Source organism: Eumetopias jubatus, unplaced genomic scaffold (genome assembly GCF_037043125.1).
Source record: "Eumetopias jubatus isolate StellerSeaLion01/CBP00866 unplaced genomic scaffold, mEumJub1_p1.0 scaffold_10, whole genome shotgun sequence".
NCBI classification, from domain to species: Eukaryota; Metazoa; Chordata; class Mammalia; order Carnivora; family Otariidae; genus Eumetopias; species Eumetopias jubatus.
Window position 1 is genome coordinate 51,372,430 of NW_028274816.1, and position 21,535 is coordinate 51,393,964.

The window sequence follows — 21,535 nt, forward strand, 5'->3', positions numbered from 1 at the left end:
CGCCCAGGCGCCGGAACCCGGGTTACGGCTGCGCAAAAGGCAGCCAAGAAAGGAGCATGCGCACGACTGACCGGATGAGCTTGCCCATCCCCACCACCGGGCCAGTTGACGAATGGCGCATGCGCTCTGTGGAACGGTGGTCGCTGAGCGATCAGGCCCCAGGAGTGGTGGATGAAATTTTTGTTTTTAGGTAGGCCGGGCTTGAACTCACAACCCTGAGATCAAGACCTGCTCTGAGATCAAGAGGTCCACGCTTAAGGGACTGTGCCACCCAGGTGCCCCTGGATGAGTCTTTTAATAGAAAAACACACGTGAAACAGTAGCAACACAATCTCCTGGCAATCCAGATGGTGCGGGGCTTCAGTTCTTCACCTTGGGAGGTGGCCTGTGAGAGGAAGGAGAGAGGGGATTCAGAGCTTATCGCCATCTGGGGCACTCCTACCAAGTGCTGACCCGCAGGGCTTTGTCTGGGTGGGCTGCCCGCCCCTGCTCACCTGTACACACCCACCACCACTGCGTGGTCTCTTTCATACGGCTCTAAGGTCAACTGCTCCTGGGGCTTCATGTTCTCCTGCTGCATCTTCTTCACTTCAGAGGCAAACACAGCCTCAGCAGAGGCCGTGGAGTCAATGCAGTTGGCCTGCAGAAGAGAGAATTTGAAGCTTGCAGCAAGGCTTTGGGCTGTTTTCCCTTTTTTCTGCTCTTTAAACCACAAGTTGTTTTCATTGGAAACTCAGTGAAACTCAGGTTTTGGAAATGTAGGGAAAGACTTCATTAGAGAAGTTTTCAATTTGGTTTGGATTTGGAACAGGAAGACTTCAACAGAGACCTATTTATCTTAAAGCCAGTGTTTCAATTTTACACCCGGTTCCCGCCCACTTCCTCTTCTTTAACAATGTAATAACGCTGAGAATACTAAAACAAATGCAGCAAAAGGCTAACAAATGGTGAATCTGGCTGAAAATCTTTATTTCAAAATAAAACGTTTTTCGAAATGCATCTAGCACTCATCTAAAATTTATTTTGTACCAGACTTTACTCTATAAACACTACTTATTGATAAATTTAATGCTTACATCAACACTAAAAGAGATATGACTAATATTTCTACTTGACAAGTGAAACAAGCACACAGGTTAGGTAACTTGCTGAGTCACAGAGCAAGCTGGAATTCAAACTCAAATGGTCAACTCAGCAATCATGCACTCGACCACTACTGATCATTCTATCGCCTATTTAAACCCGAAGTCTTTTTAGTTTTGTAGACATTTTTCATCATGTGCTATTTGACTAGGGGTTGGGGGGCAGGGATAGAGGCTGGGAATAGACTACCTGGATTAGGGAGGATGGAGGCCCCCTTGTTTTTGACTAGCTGCTTGGCAGTTACAAAGAAGGTACTACCATCCCATCTTAGACTCCTCTAAGCCCCGCACCTTAATAGAAATCACAAAGTGTCCTCCGTTACGAAGGAAAGTGTGGGCATTCAGGGCTACGATCCGGGTCTGGTCTGGCTGGGCCACATCGGCAAAGATCACATCCACCATTGCTAGGGAGAAAGAAGTGGCAGTTACAAGCTGGATCCACCCCATCTTCCCAGCTCCTCCCATGAGGCCTGTGCCCCATCACCATGTTTCTGGCAGTCTTCCCTGCTTCCAGTCTCCCTTCCCCCATTGATTCCCTCCCTCCACAGTGCCCCCAGGATGGGTCCAAAACCCAATCACACCATCCATTCATTCCTCTTGTAAACCATGATTGCCACCTCCTCTGTGGCCAGCCCTGGGCCGGGTGTGGGGGACAGAGACAAGTCAGACCCGGACCCTGCCCCCGAAACGCTCCCAGGTCTGGGAGGAGACAGACACGTCATCAATAAAGCAAGTAAAGATGAGCACTTACAGGCAAGAGTGTCTGCGGGATTGTCAAAGGAAAATAAGTTGGAGGACAAAAGGGTATGGTATGAATGCATGGGAAAAAAAAAAAACCCTCAAAATCAGCGGAATGTGAGGTATTATTTTTAAGCCAGTGTGACTGAATAAAACAAACAAAAACATGACATAATGAAAATTGACTTTTTTAAGCTGGGAGAAGCAGACATGAAATTGCTCATACTGGTTACCTCTGAGGGTGGTTTATAATGGTTTTACATTATACATCCAAAAAAAATTTTTTTTAAAAAACAGTAATATTCATAATGGGCCCCTCTGGGCCAGACCACACTCAGTTTGTGCTTTCTGGGTTATGATCACCCCAGATGATGAGGAGGAGGACCTCTGAAGGGGGCTGTCATACGTAAGCCAGCGGCAGCATAAAAAGTACCATGTTTTAGAGGGAGGCAGGACGTATGGGAGTACCCAGGGAGAGGGGCAGGAGAGGTCGAAGGAAAGGAGGTCAGCCTCTCAAGGGGTGCCAGACACCCAAGCTCCACAGCCTCACCTGGCTCCCCTCACCCTCTTCATTCCTACAGACTCAGGAGGCCTGCTCATCTACTGTGATTCCATTCCAGTCAGGGCTCTGGCTACCTCTTCCAGAAAACCTGGAGTGGCCTGGCCTACACCACCTGAGCCAACCCCTAGACCCCTCACCGATGAGCATGCGGTATTTGTGTGGGTGCCGAGCATCTTCAATAACAGGAATAATGTTGGTCCTCTTCTTGGCTAAGTTAATGAGGTCACGGCCAGAGCGGTGGGAGAACTCAACTGCATAGACTAGACCGTCCTAAAAGAAATCAAATAATAAAAACACCGATACCAGTTCTTAGATGGAACACCACTTTGGGCCCAAACACTACATGTAGCATCTATTCAAATCCCCGAATCAAAACCCTTTTGTTTGACAACTATTGTTGCCAAGGGTTATTCAGTCCCTCTGCACTTGATCTGAGAGCCCAGTCCCCCAATACAGTCTTCAAACCAGGAAGCCAGGGCACAGCGATGAAGTCCTAACAGCTAAGAATATTTACAATCGGCCAGGCACTGCTCTGAGTACTTTACAGGAATTCACTCGTTTCTCTTCACAGCAACCTGATTTTCCAGGGTGGTAAACTGAGGCTCAGAGAGTTTAAGTAACTTGCCAAAAGCCACCTCACTGTTAAATGCCCGCACCAGAGCCTGGGATTTGTAACCACTAAATGACACAGCCTACAGTCATGCGGAGGAGCTGGGGGTCCTGAAGTGAGATGTGGGGGGGCCCGCTAACCAGGGAGCCTGCACAGCGACACAGAAATGCAGGCCCAGAAACTGACATCTGTTTTTTTCAGAGAAACCAGAAGACCAGATTTGGAGGCATACATTTTAAAAAATTCTTTTTTTAAATATTTTATTTATTTATTCATGAGGGACAGAGGGAGAGAGAGAGGGAGAGAAGCAGAGGGAGAAGTAGGCTCCCAAGGAGCAGGGAGCCCGATGCAGGACTCGATCCCAGGACCCTGGGATCATGACCTGAGCCGAAGGCAGACGCTTAACGACTGAGCCACCCAGGCACCCTGGAGGCATACATTTTTAAAGAGGGCAACCAAATCCAACAGTCTCCACCCTAGGCCCCTCTAACTGCACTTACCCCAACACACGTCTCTTCCCTCCAGACCAAGAACTCAGGAGTGAGACTAAATGAGGCTTTGGAGACCAGATGCTTGAAGCTGCTCCTTCTACCACAAGCACTCTGAAGGAAGGGCCTAGCCCCAAGCCACACAGTGCAGGGAAGCAGCCAGGGCCAATGACTCCAGGCTGGCTGAGAGGCAGCCTCTCCCCTCCCTTCCACCGCACCACCTGCCCTTACTCGCCCCTCCTTACCCCTCCATCCACTCACCGCGCCTACGATGTCAGAGACGTGGGAGACAGTGGTGCCTGATGCAGCCCCAAGGTAGAGCACCTTGGCCCCTGGCTTGATATGGATCTGGTCCACGCCGCCCAGGATTGCTGCTGCCAGCTTGGAGCGGAAGGGGTTCCAGGCACGGTACTCGATTTTGTCGTCTCCCTCCTGGGCCGGGAGGGATTGGGGGGGGGGAGTCAGTGCCAGGCTTTTCTGCTTGACCCTACTGCCCTTAGCCCTAGGGCCCTGGGCGCTCGTTCATTGTTCAAGAAATGAACATAGGTGGACGTCGGTGACCATGACAGATGCAGTACCCGCCCTCTCATGGAAGTTACTGACTCAGGTAGAAGGGGCAGGGACAGACAATAAACACAGAGATAAAAGATCATACCCGTTACCAGCAAGACCTGTGCGTTCATTCACCAAACATTCGCTGTGCAGCATATACTGTGGGTCAGACCCTATGCCAGGCACTAGGGACGCACAGTGTATGAGACCAAGACCCTTGTCCTCAGGGATAAGTATACACTGAACTAACACATACAGTACCGTAGCCAGTGACAGCTGCTAAGGCAAAGATCAAGGAAGGAGGACATGAAGTAGGAGGAATGGGCTGAGGAACATGGGAAAATGAGACAGGGTAGCCAGGGAAGAGCCCAGAAGGAGACATTTGCAGTAGAAGGAGGTGGGGGCCAAGCAAGTTACCTGGGGAAGCACATTTGAGGCAGTAGGAAAGGCAGCAGAAAGCCCCAAGCAAGAGTGTGCTTGGCCGTAAAGAAAATGACACGGGATAGTAGGGCAGAGTGTGGGCAGGAGGGCTGCTTTTGACAGACTGGGTGGCGCAGGCGGCCTTGTGAGGAAGGGAACGAGCCACACACAGCCGGGAAAGCAGTGTTCACGGCAGAGGGAAGAGCAGGAGGTCTGTAGAGCTGGAAGACACTAGGCCAGGGGGTGGGCAGCGGGAACTGGAGTGTGCAGGGTCTCCTGGGCCACATTGAGGACCTGAAGGCAATGGGGATCTGACTTATGTATTAAGATGACCCCCCAGCCCCGCGGCTGGCATGTGCAGGACACGTGGTGGGGGCGGGGAGACCAGACCGCGGGCTACCCTGTTAGCTGGGGCCCTGGGCTCACCGCAATTGAGACTCTCTTCTCTCCATAAACCGATTCTCCAGGGACCAGATTTTTGGTGACAAGTGCATCTTCCTTCCCTCGACAAATGAAGACACCTAAGCGAGGAGACCAGCACAGGGTGAAGACTCCGGGGTGCACCCCACCCCACCCCACCCTCAGCAGCTCCCGGCCCTCCTCACTCACCTTCATGCCGATGAGGTTCCACCATCACATTCTTCCCCGACTGGTTTCCTCTTTTCCCTCCCCGACCACGACCCCGGTTGCCACCAGACTGGAAACCTCCACCTACAAGGCAGAGAGGCAGTGAGAGAGGGAGATCCCATGATCTCTTCCCTCCCCGAGCCCCAAGCCCAGGCAAAGCCTCCTGATCATTTCCCCTCCACGCCCCAACGTCACTCACCACCTCGTCCTCCGCCTCCTCGGCCTCGGCCCCTAAAGCCGCCACCACGACCTCTGCCCCCGCCAAAGCCTCCTCGGCCTCCACCACGACCACCACGGTCACCAAAGCCCCCTCGGCCACCGAAGCCGCCCCCACGGGGGCTGAAACCTGTAGTGGCCACAGAAAGGGGAATCAGAGAAATGAGGTTGGAGAAGTTATGTCTCATAATCGCACCGGGCGGCGTCCACGATATCCACAACAGCAGAAAAAGCAGGACTAACCCAGACGTCCATCGGCAGAATGGGCAGAATAAGCAACAATGACAAGGATCTACAGTTACACACAATAGAAAAATAGATCTTAGGGTCATAATGTTAAGTGAAAAAGTAAGTTGAAGAAAACCACATCCAACACAGTATCTTTTATAAAGCTCAGCAACAACTAAAATTAAACAATGTCATGCTATAACCCACCTGCTATGCCGCTCCCCCCAGAGGCCAAGGGGATGATAAGGCAAAACTCACAGTACTGGGGATTTGGGTGGGGGGGAATACCTAGGTAGATGTAGGTTACTGGCAATGTTCTGCTTTTGTTGGTCAGACAGTAGATTTGCAGAATCCACTCTATTTTCAGTGTTAGTGTGAAGAGGCGAAAATACCACGCGTGTGCGCACATCATGGCAGTAGGGTCCCCCAGACCCTGGACACATTTCCATGCCCTCCCACTCCTGAACTTGGGTCTGGAAGCAAAGGGCCAATCCCCAAACAGAGGAGAGGTGGGCATGATGTCTTTCCTGCTACCCGATCTCCCTGCTCGCAAACTTGCATAAGTCTCTCCTAGCTCAGGGAGGAAAAAAACAAGAATAAAAAACCAAATTGTCCTTTATGGATGAATGACAGTGCATAAGCAATTTAGGGCTTGTCAATGGGACTGAAAGTTGAAGGAGAAAAAAAAGATCCAAGGAGACGATTTTCATCACCTTAAGTCAGAGCAAACCTGTTCACTGAGCACATAACAATGGCGGAAGTAGATGGAATTCTGGTGCCAACAGATTCAGTATCTGACTTTTCTGTACCAGTGTCCTAAGCTCCGCAGTACTTTCAGCAAAACACGAGTTATAAAACAACAGTGTGAAAATTAGTGATGCTTTAAAATGATCTCACATGATGTCAACTATTTAATAGTAAACTTGCCACAGTTTGTTTGTTTTTTAAAAGATTTTATTTATTTATTTGACAGAGAGAGAGAGACAGCGAGAGGGAACACAAGCAGGGGGAGTGGGAGAGGGAGAAGCAGGTTTCCCGCTGAGCAGGGACCAGGATGCGGGGCTCAATCCCAGGACCCCAGGATCATGACCTGAGCCGAAGGGCAGATGCTTAACGACTGAGCCACCCAGGCACCCCCAGAGTTACTGTAAAGGTGCGTTATTATATTCATGTGCTATGAAAGCTTCATGCATTGCAATGGCGTTAAAAGATGAAAATGTAGCGGCGCCTGGGTGGCTCAGTGGGTTAAGTGGCTGTCTTCAGCTTGGGTCATGATCTTGGGGTCCTGGGATCAAGCCCCGTATCAGACTCCCTGCTTGGAGGGGAGTCTGCTTCTCCCTCTGCCTCTGTTCCCGACCCCACCCCAGCTCTTGTGCACTCTCTCTCAAATAAATAAAATCTTTAAAAAAATTTTTTTTAAACGATAAAAATGTAGAACTTTTCACCATTATTACTAATTTAAGTGTTATAAATTAAGTTTCAGAACTCCTGAGAGTTGTCTACCTTAACTCCCTTACTCCCTCTACAGTCTCCTGTCCACACGGCAGCTAGTGATTGACCTTTTCCAAACCACAAAACTGGATCTCTTCATCCCCCTGCTAAATCCTTTCAGTGGTTTTCCATCACATTGAAAATGCAACCAAAACTCCTTTCTCTGGCTTCCAAAGCTCGAAATCAGTGGCTCTCACCTTTGACTAATCCCTGGAGCCTAGAGATCCTGATTTAGGTGTCAGGTCTAGTAGGGGCCTGAGCATAGGGCTTTTTAAAGTTGCCCAGGCGATTCTAAATGTGCAGCCTGAAGTAAGAACCACCATCACACGGCTCTGGTTTCCACTGACTTTTATGACCTCACTCTCTCTATGCCAGGCCTCATGCTCTTCCTCCTCAAACTCCCTCTCCAGCTTCTAAACCTTTTTATACCTGCTGTTCCCACTGTGTGGCTTGAGACATTTACTGGGCTCACCCACTTCCTCACTGCACTCAGGTCTCGGATGAAACATTTCTTCTTCAGAAGGGCCTTTGGGCTCCCTACCCTTCACCTGGCTTTCTTGTTTTTCCTATCAGTCAACACACGTGGCACATTTTATTTTATTACTGCCTGATTCCAGCACCAGATTCAAGGCCCCAAGGGACCTGGATGTGTTTCAGTTTTTCAAGATTTTATTTATTTATTTGACAGAGGGAGAGAGAGGGAACACAGCAGGAGAGTAGGAGAGGGAGAAGCAGGCTTCCCGCCGAGCAGGGAGCCTGATGCGGGGCTCGATCCCAGGACCCTGGGATCATGACCTGAGCCGAAGGCAGACGCTTAAGGACTGAGCCACCCAGGCGCCCCAGGGACCGGGATGTTTTAATTGTTTTGGTCACACTGCATCCCAGCACCATGCACAACACTTGGCACAAGTGTGGGCTCAATAAATATTAAGTGAGCTGAGCTGTCTGCTGATGACTCTTAAACCTCTGGGTTCTGCCTCAGGGGGAAAAAAGCACCCTCTCTGTTCATTCAGGAAGCAGGCGATGACATGGTGACCAGAGCCGTAGTCCCCTCCCCTCAAGCAGTTCATGTGTCCCATACAGGATGATGGAGATGCCACTCCTGACCCTAGAGAGTAGGGAAGGTTCATGGGAATCTTGCAAAACTTTATCTGTAAGACAGAGATATGGTGATAACACAGTGCCCACCAAACAGAGCTGGAAAGAATAAATGACTTAATACACACAAAGCACTTCCCTCAACACACTTCCTGGCACACAGTTTGAATATGAGTATTCAAATGAGGGGACGGAGAGTCCCCCTGCCCTCCCTCTTAGGGAAGACACCACTAGGCCTAAGAGACTCTCAACCCAGGCCTGATGGAACAGAGATCCGAGAAGTGTGGCCATGGCAGGGGGCACCGGGGGCATGAGTGTAAACTTTCAGGCCCAGGTACTCAAAACGTATCTTAATTCATTTCAGGTCCTGGGGAGCTTCCAACAATGTACTAAAAGTACCCACTCCTCAGGGAAACTACATGTTCACACACAGTTTTCCAGAAGTTTTGGGAGGAGGTTCCATGGACCCCCTGGTTTAAACCTTGCTCTCCTCCCACAATCTTCCCCATCTCAAAAACTGGACACTATCCTTCCAGTTACACAAGCCCAAACCCTGAGGGATCCTTGACCCCTCTCTTATACCCACATACAAGCTGCTGGCTCTATCTTCAAAATACATTTCCAAACCATGACAATGTGTCAGGCGGGTCCACTGCTACCACCCCGGTCCAAGCCACATCACCTCCTCCCAGATCACAGCAACAAGCTTCCCACTGATGCACCTGCTTCCACTTCTACTCCCCTGAAGTCCTTTACACACACAAGCCAGAAGGATCCTTTTAAATGCATCCATCAAGGGCGCCTGCATGGCTCAGTCATTGGGCGTCTGCCTTCTGCTCAGGTTGTGACCCCGGGGTCCTGGGATGGAGCCCCGTATTGGGCTCCCTGCTCGGCGGGAAGCCTGCTTCTCCCTCTCCCACTCCCCCTGCTTGTGTTCCTGCTCTCGCTATCTCTGTCAAATAAATAAATAAAACCTTTGAAAAAAATATTAAAAAATAAAAAGTAAAAAAAATAAATGTGTCCATCAGACTCCATCATGTACCTGCTCACAATCTCCCCAAGTCTTCTTCTCTCAGACTCAAATCCTTAGGGGAGAGCTGACTCTTTTAACAACTTCTGCAACTTTATATCCTAACACAATGAGGGAAGGGTTGGGAGGAAGGTGTATCCTCCATTTCTGGGGGAATCAGATTATAGGGTGCCTGCCGGCATGCCAGGGTCTGATGGAGATACACAGTCCAGCACCACGCCCCCCCATTTCAACAGATCTCCAAATGCTGAAGAAAAAGGGAGTTTGGGAGCGGATACGTGGATCCACAAACCCAGCCGCCCCCCCACCCCCACCAGATGACCCCATCTCTCCACACATGGAGGGAAAAGAAAAGGGAAGAAAAACGAAGACCTGCACTAAGAAACAGACTTTATGGGTCATAGTGGGAAGATTTCCCCAAACGCTAGCGGAGCAAGTTGTGGGGAGGGGCACGACCTGATGGCCTGATTTAGAAAGACCTGAGACACCAGGGAGAAAGACCCTAATTTTGTTCCTCTTGAGAACCATAAAGCTAACAATTAGAGACAATACTATTATGTTGTATTTCCCTGTGCTTTTCCCCCCAGTTTTCTTGAGATATAACTGACACATAACATCGTGTAAGGCTACTGTGTACAACCTGTTGATTTGTACATTTAAATACCACAAAAAGATTACCACAATATACTATTTTTTCTTAACACGATCTTACTAAATCAGGAGCCATTTTACTGATAAGAAAACAGACTCAGAGGGTAAAGCCACTTGCCCAGGTCACACAGTAGCTTAAGAAGCAAAGCTAGTACTGAAACTTTGAACTAAGACCTTTCTGCTGTCAAAGCCAGGACTCTCATCAATCTGCCACGAGGGAGGTGGGGGTGGGCTCATCAGAATCTCGGGGAAAATCAAATGAATAAAATCACTCATGTCCTGTGACTATCTCCCTCCCCCACCCCATGCTAAGCCTATCTTGGGCTTGTGAAGGTTCATTTCAGCGCGACTTGAGAATCACGATCACTCAAATCTCAGAGACCCGCCTCTCCGGAGAGTAGAGAGCGGGAAAGTGGGACAGAGAAGGCCACACACTATCAAACCGGGAGTCCTAATTCACTTGGGCCCTCTCTGAGAAGCCTGGTCTGGGAGCTGAGGGAACGGTCATTGTGGCGGTGATACGGGAGGCAAACGGGGGTCCTCTCCGACCCCAAATCGGGACTCTTCACCTGTGAACCAGGACATTATCCCCAAATCCCACGGCCTGAGATCCAAGCCCCCAGATGCCTGGATCCAGACTCTGGGTCAATGCTCCCGAATGCCACCCCCAGCCCAATAACCAAGATCCCTAATCACGGTCTCAATGAGATGAATCCTAGTTCAGGAACCCCCCATTCCAGGCCCAAGACCCTCGACTCACGACCGCAACCTCCGAAGCCGGCCACAGACCTCCAGACCAGGAACCCGAACCCCCGGCTCAGCATCCATCACAGGGCGGAACCAAGCCCGCCTTTCCACAGGAGACAGGAACCAGGACCCCGACCCCACAAGGGACCGGATCTCCTGCCCCTAGGCCCCGCCCCCCCGACTCCGGTCTGGCACCCCGATTCCCGCCAGCCCCAGTCCCTGACCCCGGACCCCAACCCCGGCCTGCACCTGGCTTCATGGCGAGAGCTCAGCTCCCCGGCTCCGGACTCTGCGGCGTCCCAGACTACACGAGTTCTGTGCTTTCGCACGTGGAAAGGAGCGCACGCGCGGCGACGTACGGCGCGTGACGCAACTTCGCAACCCCGCCCCTCGGAGCCCCGGCTGCGCCCGCGGCCCAGCGCGCGCGCTGTAGGCGGGGTTTCGCAAGCCTCTCGGGGCCCCACCCCCCTCGGCCGCTTTGGCGCTGTCTTTACGCGCTGCTCGCGCAGAGATCGCTAAGGTGATCGCGCTTCCCGCTGCCACTTCGCGCGTGCAAGCCTCCCGGTAATCAGGGTTCGTCAGCAGGCCTTCGCACGCCCTGTGCCCTCTTCCCGTCTTCTCTATTTCTTTCTTTCTTTTTTTTTTTAAGATTTTATTTATTTACTTGACAGAGAAAGCACAAGCGGGGGGAGCGGCAGAGGGAGAAGGAGAAGCAGGCTCCCGGCTGAGCAGGGAGCCCGATGTGGGGCTTGGTCCCAGGACCCTGGGAACATGAGCTGAACCACCCAGGCACCGCATCTCTTCACTATTTCTAATTAACTTCCTAAGGTCCCCTCTACACCCAAAAGCTTTCCCTGATCCATTTCCTCCCTAAGAACAGGGAAGACTCTGGGCTCGCATTCATGCACTTGATAAGCATTTATGCACCGAGCACTGTTCTATGCGCTGAGAATATAGCAATGAACAACACATGCAAATCCCCACCCTTCCGGAGTTCATCTTCTAGTGGGAGAAACAGATACCAACCAAGATATTAGAAGGCAATAAAAGTGCTTTGGAGGAAATAGCAGGGAAGGAAGATAGGACTGTTGGAGGAGGGGTGACATTTCTTAATCCGTGGTCAAAGAATGTATCAGGTAACTTGAGCAGAACTAAAAGAGGTAAGGAGTGAGGTATGCACCTATCTGGGGAAAGAAAGTTCTAGGTAGTGAGGATTGTATGTGCAAAGGGCCTGGGGCAGGGAAAGTATGGAGGGTCGAGAAGCAGTGAGGGGTGTGGTTGGGGCAGAGTTAGCAGGCAGAATGGAAGGAGATGAGAGCAGGGAAAATTGTGTGGGGCCTTGTGTGCCACGGGGAGGACTTTGGCTTTTACTTCTGAATGAGCTGGAGCTATGGAAGGTTCTTGAAGAGAGAAGAGCTGTGATCTGGCATGGGAGCACTCTGTCTGTAGGTGGGAAACAGAGTGTGGGAGTGGCGGTGAGAGCAGGAAGACCAAGAAGGAGGCTGGTGCAGTGAATCAGGTAGCAGACAAGGATGGACAAGATCAGGGTGCAGGCAGAGCAAGGAGGGAGCAGTGAGCAGATTCTGCATAAGTATTGGGAATTTTGTGCCTTGTAGTTTTATAATATTAATATTTAGCTTCATATTCATTCCACAAAGCAAAACAAGTGCTACTCTGAGAAATTACTAAAAACCTCCAGGAGAATGCACTGGTCTGTTCCATTCATTGCTGTATCACCCAGTACCTAGAACAAGGCCTGGCCCAGAGTGAGTGCTTCATTTGGTTGTTCTCTCTCTCTCTCTGTCTTTCTCTCTCTCATACACACACACTGGCCAAGAATTTTCAGAGATTATGATTTTATTCATTTTAAAACTTTTTTTTAAAGTACGACATGCTTACAGAAAAGTGCATGCAACTGTACAGCTTTACGAGTTATCACAAAGGAAAGGACCCATACTACCACCACCCAACCCACAAACAGAACATTACCAGTACTCTAAAAGCCCCCCTGTGACCCTTACGTCTCTTTCATTATGTACCCTGTTCCCACTTTGCTTTCTTCACTAAACATATCCTGGAGATCAGCACAGTACAGTGTATACAAATACGCCTTATTTTACCTTCATCTGCAGAGTTGTCCATCATGTAGATCAACTAGTCCCCTACTGATGGACATCTGAATTGTCTTTTTTTTTTTTTAATTGCAGGGTTGTTGTGAAGCTCAGAAATACTATAGATGAATACCCTGACATATTGAATTATTCAACAATGTACATTTCTTTTTCTGTCAATTGCCTGTGTATATCCTCCACTCATTTTTTTTTCCTAATCAGACTTATTGATTTGAAGGAGCTCTCTACATATTGTGGATATAACTCTTTACTAGGTATGTTGCAAATCTTTCCTCCAGGTTAATCATTGGCCATTTATTCATTCAACAAATATGTACTGAGCATCTACTATGTGCTACGTGCTGGGAATAAAGTGGTGAATGAGGCAGATGTAGTCTCTGCCTTTGAGTTACTTCTAATTGGGCAGAAATTCAAATAAAAGTTATCTTAAAGTGTAATAAATGCTAGGAAGGAAAGAAGCAAGCAGGCAAGCGTCTGGGACAGAGGGTAACAGAGGGAATCCACTTTAAGTGAGGTGGCTGTGGAAGGCCTCTCTAAGGTAATAACATGTAAGCTGACATTTGAAGGATGAGAAGCAGCTAGTCATGTGGCAAGTGGAAAGAACAGCATATCGCAAAGGAGAGAAGTGGGAAAATTTGTCATGTTCAGTACATTGAAAGATCAGGTTCCCGAATCATAATTGGCAAGGACAGCGATTGGAAATGAGTCAGAAGAGGTGGACAGGGGACTTATAGGATGAGGTGAAGAATTTGATTTTATTGCAAGAGAAATTTATAGCCAATGGTCCCCCTTATACATAAGAAGAGTCGAGTAACGGTGAGAATGTATTACAAAAGGGGAAGAGCAGATAGGAGGCTGTTGGCATTGTTAGCATGAATGAGGGTGATGGTTGCACCAGGTGGGTATAAGAAAGGCAGAATTCAGGTATGCTTTGATACAACCCAACAGGATTTGTTGATGAACTGCGTGGGGGGCAACGGGAGGGAAGAATCAAGAACGATCCCTATTTTCTGACTGCTACAGTGAGTATTGGCAGTGCTATTCACGGAGGTGGGGAAGGCCATCATGGGAAGGGTGGGGGACAGGGTTGGAAAGTTCAAATTTTGACTTGTGGATTGGATGGACACATTAAATCCTCACTCCAACTCTCTGAGGTATGTACTTTCATGAACTCTGCTTTAAATATGATGCTGTTGGGGCACCTGGGTGGCTCAGTCGGTTAAGCGTCTGAATACTTAAGCATCTGAATGCAAACCCTTGGTTTGGCTCAGGTCATGATCTCAAGATCTTGAGATGGGAGCCCCAAATCATGCTCTGTGCTCAACAGGGAGTCTGCTTGAGATTCTCTCCTCCCTTTCCCTCTCCCACTGCCCCTTCCCCTGATCACATGCTTTCTCTTAAATAGATACATACATACATACATACATACATACATACATACATACATACATACATGAGATGGTTTTGAGCGAATGTTTGAGTTCCTTCAAAATTCTTATGTTGGAACCTAATCCCCAATGTGACAGTATTTGGAGGTGGGGCCTTAGAGAGGTGATTGGGTCATGAGGGTGGAGCCCTCATGAATGAAATTAGTGCCTTTATAAAAAGGTCCCAAAGGAGCCCCCTTGCCCCTCTGCAATGTGAGGACACAAGAGAAGACAGCCAACTATGAACCAGGGAGAGGGCTCTCGCCAGGCACCGAGTCCACTGGTGCCTTGATCTTGGACTTTTCAGCCTCCAGAACTGAGAAATAAATTTCTGCTGTTTATGTCATCCATTCTATGGTATTTTGTTATAACAGCTGCACAGACTAAGACATAGGAGGAAACTGAGTGACAGCGAAATTAACTTGTTGGATTATAAATGATAAAGCTAGAATGTATTCATCCCTCTTTCCATTTTTGACTCCTTCCCTCCATCCAATTGTTTTCCTTCTCTTCATCTACTCTTTTAATTACCCCGTCCTTATCTTCCCATTTCTCCACCCCATCCACCCATCCATGTCTCCTTCCTCCCTCCCTCCCTTTACTCTCCCTTCTACCCACCCATAATCCATCCACCCATCCATCCATCCATCCATCCACACACCCACCCATCCATCCGTCCATCCACCCACCATAATCCATCCACCCATCCATCCATCCATCCACCCACCCACCCATCCATCCATCCACACACCCACCCATCCGTCCATCCATCCATCCACCCACCCATCATCCATCCATCCATCCATCCACCCACCATAATCCATCCATCCACCCATCCATCCATCCATCATCCATCCATCCATCCATCCATCCATTCATCCACCCACCCACCCATCCATCCATCCATCCATCCACCCACCCACCCATCCATCCATCCATCCACCCACCATAATCCATCCATCCATCCATCCACCCACCCACCCATCCATCCATCCATCCATCCACCCACCATAATCCATCCATCCATCCACCATAATCCATCCATCCATCCATCCATCCACCCACCCATAATCCATCCACCCATCCATCCATCCATCCACCCACCCATAATCCATCCATCCATCCATCCATCCACCCACCCATAATCCATCCATCCATCCATCCATCCATCTTTTCACCCCCCAATAAATATTTCTTGTGTGCCAGACGCCCCAGGCATATCTGGTAGCTGCTGTGCAAGAAAGAAAATCAGGGAGGAGTAGGCATAAGACAGACACACTGGCATGCAGCTTAGCCTAAGATATTTATTCAGTGCTCTCACAGTTGGCCTCAGTGGCTCCTCAAAGGGGTAGAACAGTGTAGGGGCACACAGGGACACTGTGCAACCTCCAATTATTGCAATCTCCAGGAGGGTCAGGTCGTGAAGTCCTCATTCCTGGTAGATGACTGATCAGCTGTCACTGTAAGAGACAGACTCTTAGCACTTCCTCTTACAGACTGAGTACTTACCCCGACTGCCCCCTTCCCATGAGGACCCAGGTGCCCCTGCCCCAAGTGGCCTGGCTTCCATGCTATATCCCTCACCATGGGGAGAAGTCCTGCGCTCTCCAGCTCTGTCATCATCTTCCAGAGTCATCCCCATCATTGGTCTGGTCCCCGTCAAAGTTTCCGCAGACCCCACACAGCTTCCCGGCATGGTCTTCGCTGACCATCACAGCCAGCTGCCCTTTGCCGCCAAGCCACACCTGGACCCCTGCCTTCTGATTAACGCTCACGGAGCCATCGGGATTCTTATATATGGACACAGACGCTGATAACTCAACTGGGAGAGACACATGGAGACCATTCACCTGGTGGTGGTAGGGGAAAACAGAGGTGAGGCTAGAGCCACAAAAATACTGGAGGGTTACCGGGATGGAGACTCCAAGGAAGACGACAAGTTCAAGGAGCAAAAGCAGAGACGCAGGTGCCAAAAGAGACAAAGATATGGATGGAGGCACTGTATGGAGAGAGACATACATAAGCTAGCTGGTGATCTGGACAGATGATTGAAAGGACAGATGGGTTGACAGAGAGATGGGTCAATGGATAAGTAAGGATGCACAAAACATTCCAAGGGCAGCTGGGGTGGGGAGGAGCACTTTGTACCAGACAGATAAACACACAATCCAACCCCAGCATCATCCTTTCTGGTTCTGCTTTTCAAAATAAAAAAACATTTGTTTGTGTTCTGTAAGTTACTGGTTCCCTAACAAAAGCAACTTCATGCCTTATTTTTTCAGTGCTGATGTCTAAAGACAATTAATGACCTAGAAAGTATCATAATCATGTGAGAAAATTAATGTTTCTCTGTCATAAGCTGTGGACTCAGTAACCTTGGGAATCATATGAGCTTTTTCCTTTAAATAACTGTTGTTTATTTTCATTGATGAGTTAATCCTTCTTGAGCTAGACTTCCTAGAGAACCTTCTTTGAAATAAAAGTTCTTTTTTTCTAAATGATTTCTGTCTGAGTCTTCCTCTGCCAGTTGATTGGAAAGATAGATAGATATTATCTGGATGGATGGATGGATGGATGGATGGATGGACTGGTGGGTGGATGGATGGATGGATGGATTTGTGGGTGAATGGATGGATGGATGATGGGTAGGTGGATGCATGGATGGATGGATGGATGGACTGGTGGGTGGATGGATGGATTGGTGGTGGATGGGTGGATGTGTGGTCGGATTGTTGGGTGGATGGACAGCAGGAAAGAAGGAATAGTGGAAGGGAAAATGGAGGGAAGGAGAGGGGGAAAGGGGAAACAGAGGTAGAAGAATAGATGGCTGGAAGGAAGGAAAGAGAGATAGATGTAGCGAAGGATAGTTGGAGGGGTGGATGCAAAGTTTCACCAGGCCTCAAGCTTTGGAAGTAAAAGACCTGGGTCGGAATCATCTGTGTCACTCAGCGCATGGTCTGCTGTTGTAGTGGGAACAGAGCTGAATGTATTCACAAAAACAACCTTTTCCTGGGAATCCTCTTTGGGTGGCCAGGCCCCATTCTGGGTACTGGGGACAAAGTGACAATTAAGATGGACAGGACCACTGCCCACTTGAGTATTATATTCTAGGGATGGTGAAAGGCAACAAACACAAACAAATAATGGATGACTTCAGAGAGTGAGAAGTGTCTTGAAGGAAATCAAAGAGAGCGATAGCATGGAGACTGGGATGGAGAGGAGGAACTTCTGTAGGTGGTCAGGAAAGGCCTTTCTGAAGAAGCAGTGCTGGAACCGAGACCTGGAGGACAAGAAGGTGTCAACTCAGACCACCTGGGAGAAGAGCCTTGCAGCAGTGGGAACAGCACACGTGAAGGCCCGAGGTGGGGACAAGCTTGGTTTGCTGAAAGGTCAGCCTGGCCTATCATTAGTATAGCTAACAGAGGATGGAGTTACTGGAAATGGGGTTGGAGGCCAGCAGGAGTCAGATCACACAAAGCCTCGTCCTTAGGCCAAGGAAGGGAGGTGGCTTGAGTTTGGAACGCTGCTCTAGGAAGCCACCATAGAGTTTTCCATCTGATCTGATTCCCAGTTCTAGAGCATCTGTCAGCTCTGTAGAGAACTGTTTCTCTCGATAGAGGGGCAAGGGGAGGTCAAGAGAAAGTGTGTTAACCTGAATTATGGATCAAGGAGATGGCTTGAGAAAAGGAATGAGTGGTCCAGATTACCCGAAAGAGAGAATGCAAGCCTCCCTGTTTCCAGCAGGGCTGTGTCTCGGCCCATCTCCATGCGCTGGTGGGGGGATGCAGACCATCCACTGAGGGGGGTGTGTGTGGAGCACCAGCTGTCTCTCTCCACTGAACCCAGAAGACCCCAGTGGATGTCTCTGCAATCAATAAACAGGTCATAAAAATAGGGATATGCTCCTCTAGGAACTTCAGTGTGGACTGACGTCCGTGTTTGGGTCTGGGACTCTCCCATGCGGGCCATGAATGACTGGACCGTAAGTCAGCCATCGGTCCTCAGTTTGGCCAAACAGATTCTGTGTCAGAAATCTGGAATGGGGGTGGTGAGAACCATGGGGTTTGGCAAATGCAAATGTACATGAGAGGAAGTCAAGGGACAAAGAGAGGGGGCACCAGGGCTGGAACAGACTCTTGGAGGCAGACAATGATAGGCCGAGGGGGTCCCAAAGAGAAAGCTGAGGGACAGGAAGAGGGAAGGATCAGTGGCCCAGCATTATCAGAGTCCAGGAGAAGTTCCTACTGAACACTGCACTTGGACACGATCGTGGCCCCTTGTATCCACAGTTATCCCCAGCACTGTGTTCCCACCAACATGGTTGGGAACTGAGTCTGGTGCTGGTGGGTTCAAAGCCTGGATCTCTCCCAGGCACTGTCTGAATGCCTTGAATGAATGATTTCACCTTCTTGGGCCCTTGTTTATCCTCTGTGTAAAATGGAGATAATAGTCCCTGTCTTTGTGGGGAACCACAAAGAATGAAACTGATTTGATGAATATGAAGTCCAAAAGATAGAGGTACAAATCTAGATAATACCGCCAGGGCACCTGGATCCAGCTACGCCTGAGGCTCTACCCCTGGATTTTCTAGTTCTGGGGGGCCAAGAAGTTCCTTTTTGCTCAAGGCAATCTGAATTCGGGTTTCTGTTGCTTACAACCAAAAGAGTTTAGATTGACACTATGACCAAAACGACTAATTGACTTGAGCGTGTTTTCGCTCCTCAAGAACTCAGCCGGAACAGAGAGACTAAGTTTGAAATACTGAGACAAATACCAATCCAGAGACTAAACTACAGAGATCTGGATAAAGAAAGCACAAGGCAGATGGGCAGCCAGTATTGTAGGGGCACGGCAGCAGGAAGGACAAAAGCCCAGGGGAGACGTGCCCCCATGCCCAGGCTTACCCACACTCCGTTCTCTGAGCTCAGAATCACCAGCCCATCCTTGAAGAAGATGTGAACCTGGTTCACAGGTCCAATTTTGCCTTGGCAGGCCTGGACAACAGCCACCACGCGGAACCAGGGAATGGTGTCTGGTAGCCCCGCGCAGCGGGAAGACAGTTCGTAGATGCCCTGGGAGTGGAAAACTCCATGGGACCCATCGAAGGTGGTGAGGTTGGCATCCACAGAGAGGGAACAGAGACCCTGGGGGGCCCAGCAGTTCTGGGCCCCAGCCCGGACCTCACAGACCCGGTCTGGCCCACAGCTGGCTGCCTTGCACGTCAGGCTGGTGCTTGGGGAGCAGGAACAGTGCTGGCGGCAGTCTGAGCTCAGCAGTGAGGAGTTCACCTGTGCACAGAGAGAGGGGCCAGGTGGCCGGGGTGTGGCAGATGGCATCCATGGCCACAATCTCCCAAACCCTCTGCATCTACATAGAGTGACTTGGCACCAACTTCCACTGAACCATGGTGTTTACTTCCCCTTTCCCCAGGAATCTGGGTTCACCTTAACGCCATGCTTGGCTTGTTATAAGGCAGAAGCAGCAACATCGCCCCAGGTTCAAGGTTGGACCTCATGGGACCACACAGCTTTTTCTCCTTCTCTTTCTCCCTCCCTCCCTCCCTTCTTCTCTCTCTCTTTCTTGGAACCCTGCCCATAAGAACAAGCGTGGGCTAGCCTGCTGGAGGATGAGACTCCACGGAACAGAGACAATGATCCCAGCTGTCACATTGTATGCCAGGCAGCACTCAGCGGACCCGCCGCAGGGCTAGAGATGTATGAGTGAGCCCCCGAACAGCGGAGGAACCACCCAGCTGAGTCTAGCCCAAAGAGCAGACTCCCAGAATCATGACCTCAACAAATAGTTGTTTTAAGCCACTATGTTTTGGGGTAGTTTGTAACCCAGTAAAAGCCAACTGATACCAGGTAGGACAGAGAGCCCAGAGTCTTGACACCCACAGCCCAGACCATGGGGCCCCGGGAACCCAACTCTGGGAAATAATTTTTTTTCTCTGACTGGCTACTCTCTCTTCACTGCATTCTCAAGTTCGTCCTCATCTCCCAGATCCTTAACTGCTACTTTGCTCAGGGCGCAGTCCTTAGACCTTTTCCTTCTCCCTCTGTGTTCACTACCTGGTGATCTCATCAAATCTAATCAAAAAGCAGCGTCTGATCCTCATTTGGACTCTGGCTCGGGGGGGTGGGTGATTGTCCTAGAGGACATTATTGGGACCACCGATGAAATTCAAATGGAATCTTTATAATATTGATTCAGTGTTCATTTCCCAATTTTGAAATTAATCACATCATAATCATGTAAATGAATTTCTTTATTCTTAGGAAATGCTAAAGCACTGAGGGGTAAAGGGGCACTATGTCAGCATCACTCTCAAATAGTACATAAAAAATGTGCATATATACTTATATAGAGAGGATGATAAAGCAAACGTGTCGGGGCACCTGGGTGGCTCAGTCAGTTAAACATCTGCCTTTGGCTCAGGTCATGATTTCAGTGTCCTGGAATCGAGTCCCATATTGGGCTCCCTGCTTAGCAGGGAGTCTACTTCTCCCTCTCCTTCTGCCCCTCTGCCCCCTTGCTCGTTCTCTCTCTCTCTCTCAGATAAATAAATAAAATCTTAAAAAAAAAAGCAAACTTGTTGAAAGGTCAACAAGAACCTAAAGGAAAGGTATACAGGAGTTCTTTGTATGATTCCTGCACGTTTCCTTAAGTTTGAATTCTTTAAAAATAAAAGTCTGAATAGAGAACCCAGAAATTAACCCTCAACTCTGTGGTCAACTAATCTTTGACAAAGCAGGAAAGAATGTCCAATGGAAAAAAAGACAGTCTCTTCAACAAATGGTGTTAGGAAAACTGGACAGCTACATGCAGAAGAATGAAACTGGATCATTTCCTTATACCATACACAAAAATAGACTCAAAGTGGACAAAAGACCTAAATATGAGACAGGAATCCATCAAAATCCTAGAGGAGAACACAGGCAGCAACCTCTTCAACCTTGGCCACAACAACTTCTTGCTAGACATGTCTCCAAAGGCAAGGGACACAAAGGCAAAAATGAACTATTGGGACTTCATCAAGATAAAAAGCTTTTGCACAACAAAGGAAACAGTCGACAAAACCAAAAGACAACCGAGAGAATGGGAGAAGATATTTGCAAATGATGTATTAGATGAAGGGCTAGTATCCAAAATCTATAAAGAACTTATCAAACAACACCCAAAGAACAAATAATCCAATTAAGAAATGGGTAGAAGACATGAACAGACATTTCTCCAAAGAAGACATCCAAATGGCCAGCAGACACATGAAAAAATGCTCAACATCACTCGGCATCAGGGAAATACAAATCAAAACCTTAATGAGATACCACCCCACACCAGTCAGAATGGCTAAAATTAACAAGTCAGGAAACGAC

At 49.0% G+C, this 21,535-nt stretch overlaps 2 protein-coding genes across 2 annotated transcripts in view; both read right to left on the reverse strand.

Annotated features, from left to right (window-relative positions):
* Positions 1-254: 254 nt before the first annotated feature.
* FBL (fibrillarin rRNA 2'-O-methyltransferase) lies at positions 255-10,956 on the reverse strand. Its single transcript, XM_028090736.2, has 9 exons — positions 10,850-10,956; positions 5,339-5,485; positions 5,122-5,223; positions 4,939-5,033; positions 3,802-3,972; positions 2,580-2,712; positions 1,434-1,546; positions 495-640; positions 255-385 (listed from the first exon to the last, which is right to left on the reverse strand). Exons 1-9 carry the CDS (start codon positions 10,857-10,859, stop codon positions 361-363), a joined length of 942 nt encoding a protein of 313 aa, XP_027946537.1. The 5' UTR covers positions 10,860-10,956; the 3' UTR covers positions 255-360.
* Positions 10,957-15,443: 4,487 nt separating this feature from the next.
* FCGBP (Fc gamma binding protein) overlaps positions 15,444-21,535 on the reverse strand; it is a 41,006-nt gene continuing 34,914 nt past the window's right edge. The window contains exons 18-20 of the mRNA XM_028090637.2: positions 19,064-19,447; positions 15,744-16,009; positions 15,444-15,619 (exon numbers count right to left, since the gene is read on the reverse strand). Of these exons, the coding sequence (XP_027946438.2) occupies positions 15,779-16,009; positions 19,064-19,447 (615 nt within the window). The 3' untranslated portion in view covers positions 15,444-15,619; positions 15,744-15,778. The remainder of the gene's footprint in view (positions 15,620-15,743; positions 16,010-19,063; positions 19,448-21,535) is intronic.